General features: G+C 51.3%; 1 protein-coding gene across 2 annotated transcripts; it reads right to left on the reverse strand.

The window, feature by feature from the left end:
* Positions 1–2,652: 2,652 nt before the first annotated feature.
* On the reverse strand, positions 2,653–7,595 carry IBSP (integrin binding sialoprotein). Of its 2 annotated transcripts, XM_085058296.1 has the most exons (7): positions 7,511–7,595; positions 6,340–6,404; positions 6,210–6,260; positions 6,011–6,082; positions 5,780–5,833; positions 3,744–3,845; positions 2,653–3,448 (listed from the first exon to the last, which is right to left on the reverse strand). In XM_085058296.1, exons 2-7 carry the CDS (start codon positions 6,391–6,393, stop codon positions 2,855–2,857), a joined length of 927 nt encoding a protein of 308 aa, XP_084914422.1. In that variant the 5' UTR covers positions 6,394–6,404; positions 7,511–7,595; the 3' UTR covers positions 2,653–2,854. The 2 variants fall into 2 exon arrangements, with proteins under 2 accessions (XP_084914422.1, XP_084914423.1); XM_085058297.1 differs by lacking the exons at positions 5,780–5,833; positions 7,511–7,595 and having other exon boundaries at positions 6,340–6,858.
* Positions 7,596–15,642: the final 8,047 nt, after the last annotated feature.

Genomic DNA, 15,642 nt, shown 5'->3' on the forward strand with positions numbered 1-15,642 from the left:
AAGCTCCGAATGGGCGCTCTGACACCTGCTCTTAAACCTTTTTAACTCCCTCTGTCAAAGCACCATGGGTGGATATTTGCAACAAATAATCCCCCAAAGTTGCTGCAAGCTAAATTGTTCATAAACCCAAATTAAGAAAGTTGCTTTTACAGCACTGATAAATGGCAGGAGGCAATAGCTCTGTTAGCCAATAATTCTCATTTCACGCTACCACCCCGGCTTGGGCTTGCAGGGCTCCCAGACTACCTTCAGCCATACAAGCACTGCAACAAGAAACACTAGAAGGAAATTCGTGCACAAGGATCAGCAGTATAAAGCAATGTAAGCTCAAGAGATGTGCACAGCCAAGGGCCGGGATGTCCCCATCCCCACCGTGGCTTGCATGGAGTGAAAGCAGAAGAAATCCTGCTCAGGGACAGCAGAGCTGAAGGAGTAGGGAGAGACAAGGCAGGAAACTAGGTAAGAAGATTACCTTTCCCGTCAGAGGCAGGTCCCAGTGGAAGACCGTGGAGCCTGTGCCCACTTTGCTGAAATTTAAAGTTGGCCCCGGGAGCACAGAGCCAATCAGCTCCTGCCCAGGGACATTTGTCAGCTCTGGCAGCACCCGCAGATAACCAGGGGGAGTAATTTCCAGCTAAAAATGTGTTTGTGGTGAAAGACAGCTATCAAATGTTCCACCTGGCTGGATAAACAGAAAGCACAGTTTATAAATATCTGTTCTGAAGGCGAAATTGCTCGATGATTAGCGTAGATCTTAGTGTGGCACACTTCCAGCTTGGTTATTGATAAGAGGGTGCGCAGTGGGTTTTGGCTTGCTTACTGTGACCGACATGGGAAAGCTGTCAAGGCTGCAGAATGGGAAAGGCAGTATCCTGATCCAGGCCTGGTCCTGGCCATTTGGCACAAAAGGGCAACATTGGCCAAGCTGAGAGCCACCACCATGCTGGGTCTCCTGGCACTTGCTTTTTGGGTTTCAACCTCAACCCCTCTAAGCTAAACCTGTGCAAGTGCAAAATAGATGAGTGGCAAAAAAGAAAAAAAGACGTCTATTTCTCCATGCACTGCTTGCGCAGGTCCTTTTGAGCCCAGCTTTGTTATGAAGCGCTACAAGGGTGTGCATGATGTACAAACCCTCCTCCTCCCCACCTCTACTTTTGGTGGCATTGCTGGTTACCTATGCCCTTGCCAAGAGGGGTTCCCACTGCTGTGGCCAGCCTGGCTCAGGCACTCACTGTGGTGATAGTGCCAGCACCTCCAAACCCACTCCCCACTGTGCCCTAACCCAAACCCTGGGAGCTGGCACGACAGCTGCATTATCACCAGAAATGCTTAAACCATCAGCATCCAGTCTTGAGCAGGAACAAATTCTGGAGCCAGCAGGAAACTGACTCTTGCCCACCGGCTAGGGAGCCACGGTCTGATGCCACCCCTCAGGACAGCCGCCCATGTGCCTTGGCTCCCAGAGGAGAGATTTTGCCAGGTGCCTGGGGGGCTGACGCACACAGGACTGGGCTACATGCCCTGTGGGAGCAGGACCCGGCCCCTGGCAGTGCTAGTGCCCTTTGTCCATGCTGGTTCCCTGACGTCTCTGAGCACCCCCTGGGGATGTGGATGATGAGGCTCTTATGTCCCCACACCAGCCATGAGCGCATGCAGGGCTCCCCAGTGTGCCACAGGGATTTGTCCCCGGGGGTGTCCATGATGCAGGCAGCACCCCCTGCCTACCCAGCATCTGCAGCCTGGCTTTGGCACGCAGAATCTGTTTTGTACAATGGCCAGCAGCTTGCTCTTGCAGGAATAGACTAGTTCTGCAGTTGGACCTGCATCAGGACCTGAACTCAGGTTTCCTTTCTAGGAGTGCAAGAGCAGCACAGTACCTGATATAAACTGTGCATGAGGGCCATCACTATTCCCAAATGGTGGTATCTGCCTAGAACCCAGTGGGATTCGTTCCATCCCTGTCCGTAATGCAGATCTCCAGTTGGCCGGGGACATGCTCCTGTTGGGAAATGACCCTGAGCAGGGATCCTGAGGATTCCCAGCTGGTCATCCCCATCCCTGATGCAGGAGAGGAGTGGATGCACCACTGTCATTGTGGCAGCCCTACCTTGCCCTGGGAATGAGGCTGTGTGACAGGGACATTTTGGGCTGCAGTACTGGTGTGCAAGACACACATCCAAGGTGCCCAACCTCGTACCCTCATGCCTGGCACAGGGATGCAGAAGCAAAGCCGTTATTACATGGGTGTGCATCTACAGCTAGTGATGCACAGAAAGAGAAATTAGTGTTTCTACCCTTATTAACATCGCCTGGTGTGTATTCCAGCCATGGGAGGCACATTATCAAGGAATGGAAGATGTGGTAAAGTTATCACTGCTCACATATTAGAAATTCACAGCAACTCTACATAAATTGTGGCTGTAACCTCACAGCAGTGTCCCTAAAAGTGCCCTTTCATTTTTCAGAGGGAACTCTATAGAGGCTTTCCAAGTTTTCACGTGCATCTGAGCTGGAATAACAAGACTCAACCCTGAGCATTATGGTTACCCATAGCCCCTCAGCACCTCACCAAACACTGTGCTGCACCACTGGCCCCAGCAAATTCGGCAGCAAACTTTTTGTCACCAACAAGCTCAGTTCAGTTGCTTTATTTCATTTCATTTCATTTCATTTCAATTTCAATTTCATTTCACTTTGCAAGATACAAAAAAAAAAAAAAAGCCTGGGATGGAGCCAGTGCATGTGGCAAGCCTGGCATCCCCTCCTGTGTGCGGTGGCTGCAGGGAGCCTTCAGATGCACCTTCCTGAGTGGGCTGGGGCAGGCAGGGGCAGCACCAGGGCTGTCCCCCGCTGCTCACTGGTTGTAGTAGTAATCTTGGCCATACACGTCGTATCCATGCCCTTTGTAGTAGCCGTACTCATCCTCGTAGGCCCGGTAGGTGTCCCCGCGAGCGTACTCGTCCTGTTCCTCGTACGCGCCCTCCGTGGTGCCCTCGTCCCCCCGGCTGTGGTCCCTGGCTGTCACATCATACTCCCACAGCTCCCCAGCTGTGGTGGCATCTGTGGTGACGTCTATGGGTCCCCCATCATCCACAGTGGTTGACTGAGTCAGACCCTCTTCATTGGTGGTGCTGGAGATGGTGGTGGCTTCGGTTTCCTCCTCCTCCTCTTCTTCTTCTTCTTCTTCTTCCTCCTCCTCTTCTTCCTCCTCCTCAGCTTCACCAGTGCCCTCCTCAGCCACTGCAGTGCCATTGCCATGAGGTCCATCTATCCCCTCTGTGGTGTTGGTGCTTGTGCCATTGACACCATTCTCATTCTCATCTACTTCTTCTTCCTCCTCTTCCTCTTCTTCCTCCTCATTCTCATCGCTGTCTTCATTTTCAGAGTCTTCTCCCTTGCTGGCAGGCCTCTGCCTGATCCCATTCAGGGTTCCTTGGCAGTCCTTGCCCTGGCAGAGGGAAGACAGCACAGCATTATTTGGGTGTCAGGAAGCTGCAGCTCCATGTGGCAAAGGGCAGGTATGGGCACAGCTGAGCATCCCCCCACACTTTCCAAAGCACGACTGTCTTTTTGGAGTATCCCTTCCAACCCCAAGTTAATGGCCAGGGCTTGGTCCAGCCATGGGTATTTTCACAGCCCCTCTCCCCCCAGAAACAGGGTGCAGGGCATCCCATGGGTGCAAGCAAACATGCAATGAACAGACCCCTCCCCATGGGTGCTCCCTCCAGCTCCCCAAACCACACCTGCTGGGGGGATGTGCTCTCTCCTCCCAGTGCAACCTGGCAGTCCCCAGGGGCTGCTCCAGCGAGGTGTCCAGCTGCCTTGGTGCCAGCATGGAATGGCTCCTGCAGGGACAGGAACAGGACAGGGAAGGGGGTCAGCAGCTGGAGTGGAGCACAGCCCTCCCAGCAGTGAGTGGGGCACAAAACATCCCCACACAGCATTTGGGCATTGCTCCGAGTTCCCTGCTTTCCCACGGGTCTTGTTCCAGGCTGAAATGGAGAAGCTGCAGCAGGGCAGCCAGAGCCGTGCAATTAAGTGGTGGTGGCTGGAGCTGGGTGTTCCCATTCTGGCTACGCATTTTGCTTTGCCAAGCATCTAAAGGTTTTCTTCTGAAGTCACCTCTCCCAGTTTCCAGTAAACAAAGAAAGCCACAGGCCACGTGTGGACACACTGCACGTAATGTGTGGATGGTCAATGAGAGTGTGATGACTGGGAGACAAATGTGAGCCCAAACCCCACCAGCAATCAGCCATCAGCAACACTTGGCCCCCAGGGATCAGCAGCAGAGCAGGGCTCTCGGTGGTGGGCATGGCTGAAAAAAGGCAAGGAATAATCCAAATGCAAGCAGAGCCTGGAGCAGCCACTGAGGAACTGGTGGGGCAGTTCACCCAGTGCCCAGCCTGGGAGGAGGAGTGTGCTGCCACCAGCAAATGAGCCCAGCCATGGCAGGGAAACACAAGGTCAGTGTCATCCCTGCCCTGGGAAATCCCTGTTGCTTGCATGCCAAGACCAAGGACACCAACCCTGGCATTTTGGGCTGACTCAGACCTTGAAATATGGGTGCACCTGATGGCACAGAAAATCCAGGCTGCTCTCCTCTCCAATAGGAGAGCCATCAAATTGCATGGTGCAGCCAGCTGTGCCGATAGAAATGATGTTCCCCATCCAGCAGCTGATATATCAGTGCTCTTTACATACCTATAACTGGCCTTGGGGCCTTTCAGCATGATTCCTCTTGCTGACCACCCCTGCAGTGAAAGCACACCCCTGCATGGGAACAGCCATTGCTCTGGTGCCCTCAAAACAAAAAGGGCAGACAAAACAGCAGGCATATTCCTGCATATCACATAATTTCTTCCTGAGGAATGAAATTCCACCTTTTACTACCATCCCACCACTCAAATTTACCCTTAGAGATTCCAGTGGTAGGGGAGAGGAAGAGGCAAGACCAGGCAAATTGCAGGGAGGTGCCAGGGCTAGCACAGGGGCCACCCGATACCGTATCCCAATCCCAGACAGGCCTTCATAGGGGATTTAAAATTAGATCCCAGGCTTTCATTAAATAATTTTTTAAAAGAAAATAATAAAAGACTTGATGAGACCTGGCACACAGGTTTCCAAGCATACCAGATCCTTGTTTCAAAGCACCTGTGTGTCTGAGACCACTGGATTATTTTTGAGCATTTACAGCCTTCTGAGACACAAGACACTATTGTAACCCCTTGCATTTAAATTTGGACCTGGGTGACTCTCACAAATGCAGAGGTGCCCAAGCTCATATTGATCCAGGAGACACAAGCAGCTTTACCATCTGACTATCATAAATGTGTGTTTCCGAATATAGCATCAATTTGTGTCTCTCCACACATGCATGTGGTACATAACTAGCAATTTTCTTAGCATTTTAGGGACAACAGACCCTGAAAGAGGATGGTAAGAGGAATTCCTAACACACTTTCTTCCTTGTGTGAACCTCCCTGCTTTTCTCCTTTGGCCTATCCTGTTCCTTTCTGAGCCACTGAAAATGGAAACCCAGAGAGTTTGTCTCAGGGTTGTTTGGTGCAACCCTCGCCCAGGAAGAAAAAGGGAAGCAAAAGGAAAAAAGGGACAAAAAAAGTAATAAAATAAGCCCCAGAGTAGAAAATCCAGTTGTATCCAGAGTGCAAGGCTGTGGGCGGTCAGTGACCACAAATGCTGATGAGCAGAGACTACAAAACCAAAGAAAGTTCCCAAATTCCCGTATTTGTTTTGCAGGCTGCTGGTTTGCCATACTCACCCCCCCTTCCTCCTCCTCCGAGCCATCCCCCTCTTCCTCGGATGAGTCACTGCCCTAAGAAGAGGGAAACCAAGTTGGAGGTGGGTGGGTGGGTTTCCAGTGGTGTCATGAGTACAATGGTCTGTGCCCAGATCCACAGCCAGTGGCAAACGGGACACAGAGCATTCCCCCATCTCATTTGGGCCAAAACCTCAGCACTTGGAGCAGCAGCAGCCCCTCAGAAGCACCCACCTGGTACCGTCGCTGCGCGGGATACACGTAGATGTATCTGTACAGGTAGTGCCGGTGCCGGTTCTTGAACACCTACCGGGAGAGGGAGGGGGAAAACCCCATCAGTCTGGGGACTTGGGTACAGGAGCCACCAAAATGTGCTCTTCCTCAAGATCAGCCCTGTGTGGGACTGGGCATGTGGGGTGGAGGGAGACCCTACCGCGTTCTCTTCCGAGTCATCCAGCTTGGGTCGCCGCAGCCAGCTCTTGACCTGGGGAAAGGGTGGGTTGGTGTGAGCCCCCCATCAGGCCTGGAGAGGCCAAGGGGTCCCCCCATCCCCTGGCACTCACCGAGAAGGCGCACGCCATCCCCACCAGGCAGATGAAGACTAGGACACCCCTCATGGCTGCTTTCTCTAGGAACAGCAAAACACACGGAGGGCTCGCTTTTCAGCTGGAAAGCACAGACACTGCTCCAAACCACCCACATGTCTGTGTTCACATGGGTGAGAGGGGAGAAGAAAGGCTGACCTCCAGCCACTTCTTGGTGGGATCACCTAACCCCTCCATAGAACAAATTCCTTCTTCTTTTCTTCTTCTTCTTCTTCTTTTTTTTTTTTAATATTTTTAAAGGTCTGCCTCAATTTCCATAAATACATTTTGTTTTCTTTTTTAGAAGCCACAAAATACCAGAAAAGGGAGTTTCAGCATGTAGTGGACTCACTGCTTTTCTGGAGCTTGCCTACTCATTCCTGCTTCCCCACTGCCTTTGAGGGAAGGGAGAAAGCCAAACCCCACTGGAGATGCAACAGGAGCAGCTGCAAGCACTGCCCACTGCGTTCACCCTCCCACAGCTCCAAAACCTGCTCAGGCTCTGCCCAGGGAGCAGTGCTCCTGGGAATTACACCACAGACAGTTTAACCTCACTGAGGAAAAACCAACAAGCAAACAAATAATGGAAATAATTGGCTTCTACAGCCTGCCATTGGCAAAAATAGCAGTGGCAAGGCACCAAAGCAAGGAGCCCCCTGCAGGCGTATCTGGAGGGGACTTGGCTTAGGGCAGGTCAGAGCTGCACACTCGAACCACCAAAACACAACCTGCCCTCCTTCATCAAGGAGCAAGGAGCACAGGCAATCCTTTCAGCAGCACCCCAGCTTTCCCCCAAGGGAGGGATGCTCCCAGCATCCCCCCAAGCTCAGTCAGGCCCACTAATCTTCCCTTTTCCAATCTTCTTCTGACTAAACCAAACATCAGCTGTGGGGTTGTTATTATATGTATCTGTGCTTGAATTTTCCCTACTTTTACTTAACTCAGGCTAGTAAACAAGAGGCCACGAGCTTCCCTGACCACACAACAAGGCTCTGGATGCTCATCCCCTCCACCGAGCGTTTCATGAAGCTACAGACCCAGAAAAGGATAAAAGCAGCACCCAGTCCTGCCAGCAAGCTGAGCCCCCCATCTCCCTGCAAAAAGCAGACAGCAATCACAACCCAACTGGGACAAGCAGCAGCAAGCTTACCCTGCCCCTGCGCCGAGAGCTGCCCACGGAGTCAGCCGGCACAGATTTCCTCCCACTGCTGCCCTGCTGGGATATAAGGTCTGGCTTTGCCCCCCCCAAAGCCAGTCACCGCCCTGCCCAGAGTGACGCCAGCCCTCCGGCGTGCACCAGAAAACCCCCAAAACTTCAACGCTGGCAGATTTGGTGCACAAACATAGCGCCCCGTGCCGCTGCCAAACCCGGCGAGGTTTGCACTGTGCCACTTAATTGAGGGTCTGGCCTCAGACGAAGGGCCGTGGAGGCTGAGGGTATAATAACACTCTGGGTTTTAATTAAAATAAATATTGGGAAATCTGTTCCTGGGGGGTGTCCACCTCCCTTTTTGGGAAATTCTGTCACTGTTTTTTCAACTAGACAAAAAGACCAACCTCAAAGGCCTGGCTGCACAGCCACTTGGGCAGAGCTGTTAGACCGAAAAAAAGCTAAATCCAAACAAATCCCTCTCCAGGATGCCTGCAGAGGCCTTGGTAAGGGCAGGGTAAGAAAAGAGGACTCTGATACAGGTGTCATCAGTCCCCCCTTGAGAGCCATTTCCGCCACAGTATTGCTACAAAATGCATGTCTGCTTTGTTTCTAATACCCCACAAACTAGACAAACCCACACAGGGGCCAGCTCAGTCCCCTGCTCTCCAAAATCAGGCATTGCTCAGCTGAAATCTGTGTATGTCCCTAGCAAAGCAGAATAACTGCCTGAGGGGTGGAGGGGTGAAGGAAGTGAAAAAACCCACCCACACATCCACTCAAACCTCAGTGGGGACCTTGGTGGCAGGATACAGCAAGCGGATGCTGCCCCCAGCACCCACCTCCGCAGGGACATCTTTTCTCCTTTACCTATATTTATAATTTCCTGCTTGGATTTCAGCCAGCCAGCTCTCCAGTGCACCTCTGCTCCCTCTTTCCCAGATTTTTTTTGCATTCCTCAGCAAAGGCCCCTGAGCTTCTGCAGATTCTAGGCTGTAACACCTGAGGAAATGACTTCTCACCCAATGCAGCTTTGCTTGCCAAAATGGCAAGGAGAACTGCAAATCCCACCTGATACCTTCAGCCCTACAGTCCTAAGAGAGGGAACAGAGGTGCTGAAATATAAATGCCTTCAGGCAGGTCTGTAATGGTCAGCTTAGCCAGTGACAAAACTGTGGTTATTTTGGACAGAAAAATCCACTCTGCCGTGAAAGACCTGAACATTCATGTTTCTTCTCAAATCTAGGGGCAGAAACAGTCTCACCTACATGCAGAGGAGCCCAGCATTGACAGGCACATGATGGGAAGCTGATAATTGCTGATGGAACACTATGCACATAACTTGTTTCTGGGAGGAGAGAGGTCCCCCACAGCCCCCTGAGGGTCCAGCAGCCCTGGCAGCAGGCCATGCCACATACCCACCATGCAACCCCCAGGCTGCAGGGCACAGCTGTGCCTGCCCCATGGGCTTCAAAGCCCCTTGTGTCACTGTGAGGAGTCCTAATTATAAGGGAGGCCTGCCTGGAGCTGGCCGTGGCTTTCAGCTGATGCCTCATGCCAGGAAAACCCACACACACAAAAAAAGAAAAAGAAAAGAAAAAAGAAAAAACCCCAGCCATGCAGTTTTTCATTGCCAACGAAGCAGCCCCTGATAAAGAGAGAGATCAGCATTGTGAGGATTCCTGTGTCCCACCAGCTCCACGGGGCTGGAGCAGCTGGAAGGGCTGCCCTGCTGGGGGTGATGCAGGGGTTTCAGGACAGAGGCAGCCCTGCTTCCCATTGTCCCCTGCTGTCCTAGGCTGCCTGGCCCAGGAAAGCAGTGAGCATGTGCCCAGCTTTGAGCTTAAAATTTCATCAGCACTTGGGAACAGAGAGTCCTGGTGGGAGGCGATTTTTAATGTAATTAAAGGGCTTCTGCTCCTGGCTGCTTGAAAAAAATATGGAAAACTGACTATAAAAACACATATTTCACCCAAGATCCCTAAAAAGCACCAGGATAATTAACATGTGCCCAAGTGCCTTGAGCAGCCAGCACCTATGTTTAGCTCCTGGAGTGAGTGCTGCCCAGGCAGGCCACCAGCAGCAGCGACCTCACCGGCACCATCCTGGGACACCAGCAGGGAAGTCGGCCAACACATCCAAAACATGTCCATTTGAAATTTATTTTTTATTATTGCATTAAAAAGCATCACATGGCAGGCTTGGAGCATTGGTCTTGGTCTCTTACTGCTTTTGCAAGAAATCTGGCTCTCTGAGGCAGCAGGGCTTGGAGGGATCACCCCTTCATCCAAAAGCTATCTGTCATTAAAAGTGATTGCAGGCTCTGAAAGCTTTATGAAAATGATCTCACCTTGCTGGAAACAAAACATAGAACAGCTTCTCTGCCTCCAAAGGATGGGGCTTTGGCCAACATGGTCCAGTGGAAGGTGGCATTTGCATCAGCCGCTGGCCCCAGCTTTGTGCTGCAGGAGGGTGGGCTTGCACCCAGCGAGGGCACTCTGTATAGTTTGGGTGTACTTGCCTGAGCCCCTGGGGACCTCAAGGTCAGAGTGTCCCTGTCTGGCCCAGGCTGACGCTGCTCCTAGGTTCAAATTTAATTATTATTTTTGCAGGGCGGTAAAGGAGCAGAGCAGAGTGCTCCTGTCCTGCCCGGGCGCACTGAGGGACTGAGGCCGCACCGTCCTATTTCCACGCCCTGGAGCTATTCTGAAAGGAAACCTCAGGGCCGAAAATAAGTAAAGAAAACAAAACCAGAAGGACACTTTGAGCATGGCGGGAAGTGACCAAGGTGCTGCTGCAGCTAGGGAAAGGGGCACCCCTGCCATGCAGCTCAGAGGCCAGGGCACCCCCCAAATGTGCACAGTGGGCCCCCGAGGCAGAGCTTGCCCTGGCTTCCACCTCTCCCCATGTGCTGTCAGGGACAGGAGTGTGTGTGCCACAGTCAATACATGGGGAGAGAAGTGATGAGCAAGAAGAGGGAGCAACAGTGTAAGAATAAGGAATGCCTCTCTTCCCCCTTTCCTCTCAGAGCACAAACACAAATACAAACCAGCATCAGCTGCACACATAGCTCGTTATTCTTTTGCCAACATCAATTTTAAAATAAAAGTGTGAGGGGAGAATATGTAAAATGCATCATGTATCAATCTCAGTTATCAGGATACAACCTTTATATATTGGCCTCTGCAACTGAATGTTTTGTATGATTTTCCTTTCTCTCTCAGCAAAAACCAGAAAAATAAAATGAATTCTCTTTACATGCCTGGCAAAATGCAGGCCAGGAGTAGCTCTGTAATGTGAGCACTTTGAAGCACCCTGAACTGTGGGAACAAAACCCAGCAAATCACTGTGGCAAGATCGTAGATTTATCACAAATCCCAGCACAAGCCACCACCCAGGCCCTCACATGTTTGAGCATTAGCTGTATATTGGATTTCCTCTCGTTTTTTGCTTGTTTTGCTTTTTTTCAGGAGCAAGAAGCACCTAATCAGCCAGAGTAAGTCACCAGGTCTTGTCCCACCACCAGTCTGTTGCCTCCATCCATGTGTGAGGGCTCTCAAACACAGCCTCAGGAGAAAAAGCCAAAGAAATCCCCAAAAAGGCCCTATTTTCAGAAGGGGAGCAGGAAGATAGCCTGTGTTCATTGCAGAGGTAACAACCAACAGCCTGTACACCCAGCTTAGGAACTGAGTTCTCTAACAAAGTTAAATCAGTGCCCCATGACTGTCAGGCATCTGGATGGAGTGGAGGCACACTGCTTTCCATGCTGCACTAGTGATGGCTGCCTACCTTCCTTGTCACTGCAGCCACTGCTCTAACTTGGAAAAAAACCTGAGTCTGGGATTAAAAAGGTGCCACTTGCAGCAGAGACAAGACTGTGGGGTGTCAGCAGGAACTGCTGCTCTTGCACTGGCTACTTGTTATTGTGTACATACATGAGTTGCAGAAGAGTGATATATCATAGAATCACAGAATGGATTGGAAGCGATCTTAGAGCTCATCTAGTCCCAATCCCCTGCCATGGGCAGGGGCACCTCTCACTAGACCAAGCTGCTCAAAGCCCATCCAAACTGGTCTAAATACATAGAGAAGTGTGTGCCTTCTGCAAAAAGTACCTTAACACTTAGGCACTCATTTCATTTTTTAAAAAGGAGGTTTTGGGAGTTTTCACATTGCCATGAAACGACTTTTTGCTCTGCAGGTAAAACAACATCAAGTCTAGGACAGAAAAGGCAGGAGTAGCCTCTGCCCCCCAGGTGCAGGTTCAGCCCTTGTGTTCAGTAACCTGATTCTTTCTGCTAAAACACAACAGCAGCTCTTTGCAGCTTTGCATTTCAGAGTGTGAAAACAGGAAAAAACTTAAATGCAAACCACTTGCTCACTCTGCAACTTTAAGGTTTTTCATCATGAGTTTGAGGGGAGAAATACAGATGGATTTAAAGTTTCCATCACGAGTTTAGGGGGTACAGTACAGGTGTGGTGCCTGGCTCCTTGGGACAGTACCACAAAACTCCCAGGACATGGCTGAGCCAGGGATGGGAAAGTTATTTGCCATCAAAGTGCACGGCAGTTAAGGGAGCTGGAAGAAAAATCTCCTTAGAGCATACAAAAGATTTGTAACATTTTGGGGTTTCACTGAGGTCAGAGGCTGTTTTCCCACGTCTGGGATATTTCTTTTGTTCAGATTGATGGCCTCTGTGACTCCGTCAGAGGTTTTTCCTCTCCATTGAAAAGGGCAGAGAAACGCAATCAAACTCGCCTGGCCCCACTGTGTGCTTGGAGAGGAGTGGTTGCCACCACAGAATTCCGTCACAGGGGACACAAAAGAGATAATCACACCAGACCTGAAGGGAGCCGACAAGAAACAGGAAGAGAAACTTCTTACAAGGGCATGTAGTGGATGCCCTTCAACAGGATGGCTTCAAGCTGAGAGAGAGATTCGGTATTAGGAAGAAATTTTCTGCTGTGAGGGTGGTGAGGTCCTGGCACAGGTTGCCAGAGAAGTCATAGCTGCCCCATCCCTGGAAGTGTTCAAAACAAGGTTGGATGGGGCTCTGAGCAACCTGGTCTAGTGAAAGGTGTCCCTGCCTGTGGCAGGGGGGTTGGATTGAAATGGTGTTTAGAGCCCCTTCCAATGCAGACTGCTCTGTGGTTCTGTCATGGTTTCTTCCACAGATATTCCCATTTTGCTAAGGACAGACACAGGCCACGGAAAAGCCCTGCAGCCAGCTGTGGTACTCAGGTCACCATGGGAAGCCCAGGATATTTTTCTGCACTGTCAAAAAAGCCACTGCTGGATGGAGAGATGATCTGCAAGTTCAGGGGTCTTTCTGTTTCTCCCACCAAATCCAGGAGAACAAGAGGTTTGAATCAGTGCAGCTTGTGTGCTGTGGCTGCCCCAAGTTCAGCTGTCACAGCCAGGCTCAGCACTGCTGCCTCCCACGACTTCAGCCACACCAGCTACTTATTAAAAATAGAATTTTTTCTTCTTAGAAAGGACAAAAAAAAAAAAAGCAAAACCAAGAAACCTTTCTTTTAAGATGATGCAAACTGATGTTTTCACAAACCCAAATGCATCCAAAAATACCTGCTCTAAACCCCAATGCTGATTCTTGGGCAAATCACTGCGTTGAGTTCTGGAGGCCACCCCCAATGCACAAAGAATGTCATGTGGGTGGATAATAAAAGCAAACACTGACGTGGGCATTTTTTATCCCTGTCTAACCCATCAGGAAAACTGACCCTGACAACCTTATCGCATAATTATTCTGGAACTGGAGGCAGGAACATCTCCAGTGATGACAGAGCCTGTGGCTGACAGCAGCGAGCAGGAGCTCCCCACTCGGATGCTCACAGTGCAGAGGCACATGGCACAAAAACCAAACACATGACTGCTAAAAATGCCTTAAAATCCTCCAAGAGAGCATCTTTTGGTCACACTTTGTCCATCCAAAACCTCACTCTGTGAAGTGCTGCCCATCATCAAGCCCTTCCAGATGTCAAGCAGGGTGGCCTTGCTCATACACAGATGAACAGTATTTGATAGGGATAGTCCAGTGTCCCCAGTGTCCCCGGAAACCTTGCAGATGCCCTTGTCAGGGTCTGGGCACATCCCTGCATGGGCCCAGCATGAGCAGCTCCCTCCCTGCGGCCAAGCAGGAGGTTTTCCCAGAGAAGGGCAATGCCCAGGAGGGATGGTCCCGTGGGAAGCTGTCCTGGCAGGACCGGCAGGCAGCAGTCAGCTCTGGCAGCGGCTCCCTGGCTTTTGGGGAGCAGCCAGCCAGCGGGAGGCAAGCTTTGGGCGTTGCTGGCCATGACATGTGTGCAGTGGCAGCAAGTCGCCGGGAAGGCACGTGAAGGGGACCCACGTGTGGGGAGCACAGCCAGGTACCCTCAGCCCTGTTTGCCAGGCACTCGTGCCTCCCGCTCCGACTAAACCCAAATCAGTGCCGTTTTTCTCTCCGTGCAAGAAAAGAGGAGCACGAGAACACTCAGTTCCCTTCCCAGCTGTGCCAGGCTGCTGTGCACCCCGGCACCGCTCGCACAAGGATGAGGATGAGGATGAGGAGGGACACAGGGTCATGCACCGAGTTGCAAGAAGCAGTTTCACCCCACCCCTGCAGAGCCTCGACCGTCCTGCTCGCAGGCTGGGCTCACTGCAGAGCTGCACTCCTCTTCCTGGAGGGATAAAAAAAATCCTCTCAGTACTCATCCTCATCCCCACCCCCACCAGCTGTCCCTACGCAAACATCGCCTCTCGTGGCCCGGGGATGTCACCCAGCCCTGTGACAGAGCCCGCCCCAGAACGTCGCCGCTGCCTGAGCAGCAGCACCGCTTGCTGGACACGGGAGAGCTCACAGCCCTGCCCTGCCCCGCAGCAGCAAGCCTGTCATTTCTTCAGCTTTAAACCACAGCGACAGAGATATGACCCTGCACTTTTGGCTGCAGCCAAATCCACGCTTGCTGACTTTCATCCCAGTAGTGGGGCTGTGCACCAAGATTTTGGTGCCCAGGACCCTGACAGGCATCACTGCCATCACAGCATCCCCAACTACTCACACAGCTGATGCGAGGGGTACAAAAAATAAGGGCCAGGTCACAGCTGAGGTATTCACTGTGAAGTGGGGACTAGTGGGTTAAAGGGTCAGGAAAGGAGCTCATTCCCAAGGAGCAGCGTGGGGAAACAGCAAGTTTCAGAGCTGATCTCATACAGAAGTAAAAAAAGGTTACACAGGGTGAAAATTAAAACATAATTTCCACTAAAACCAGGAGATGCTCAGCTCCGAGCCTTCATAGTGGTGGAAACAAGCTACAAATTAAGTGTGGTTCTGCTATAAGTAGTAAAAAATTGTTTATTACTGGTGCTTGAATTTGGTACTGGAATGTTCAGCAATGACACCCCTGAGCCCAGGCAGCTGAAGGGCATGTACCCACTCAACCTGGCCCCTTGGGGACTGTCACCTGCAGAGCCACAGAGACTCCATGCTATGAAACTGCACAGTGACTCAATAGCCCAAGGCTTCGCCTGTGAGCATCAAAACCCACATTGTACAGCTTGTGCTGCACATGTGAACAAGGAAGAAGGGCCTGGGTGGGATTTTAAATAAAGTGATTTTTAATAATCTGTTATTTGCTTGCTTGCTAATAGGAGAAAAAAACCCAACCAAATGGCACATAGAATAAAAGAGACTTTCCTCATAACACTGTTTCCCTGCTCACCTGTGTCTCTGCTGCAGGGGATCTGGTACCAGGGGCCCCTATGGGCACACAGAGCCAGTGGCTCAGGGGAATCCTCACACCCTGAGACATCTTCCCAGCACCCCAGGAAGAGCATCACAACCCTTGCTCACAGTGCAGCAGGTGATGGCCATAATATAGCAAAGCTCCAGACCCAGCTGACTGGGGTCATTAGCCATATTTTCCACCCCATTGTGGGTTCACCACAAAGGGGTGGCCTTAGGGGTGCCTGGTAATAGAGGGGTTGGGAATACTCTCGCCTTTTGCTTTCCCCCTCACCCACTGTGCTGTGGCTCACCACACAAATATCCTGCTCTTTGCCTCCCACTCCCTGTAGTCCAGCCCCAAACTCCAGACCCTGATATGCCCAGGAGAAAAAAGCAGCAACACTGCTG

This window comes from Lichenostomus cassidix, chromosome 4 (assembly GCF_008360975.1).
Source record: "Lichenostomus cassidix isolate B80296 chromosome 4, HeHo_3.0, whole genome shotgun sequence".
Lineage (NCBI taxonomy): Eukaryota > Metazoa > Chordata > Aves > Passeriformes > Meliphagidae > Lichenostomus > Lichenostomus cassidix.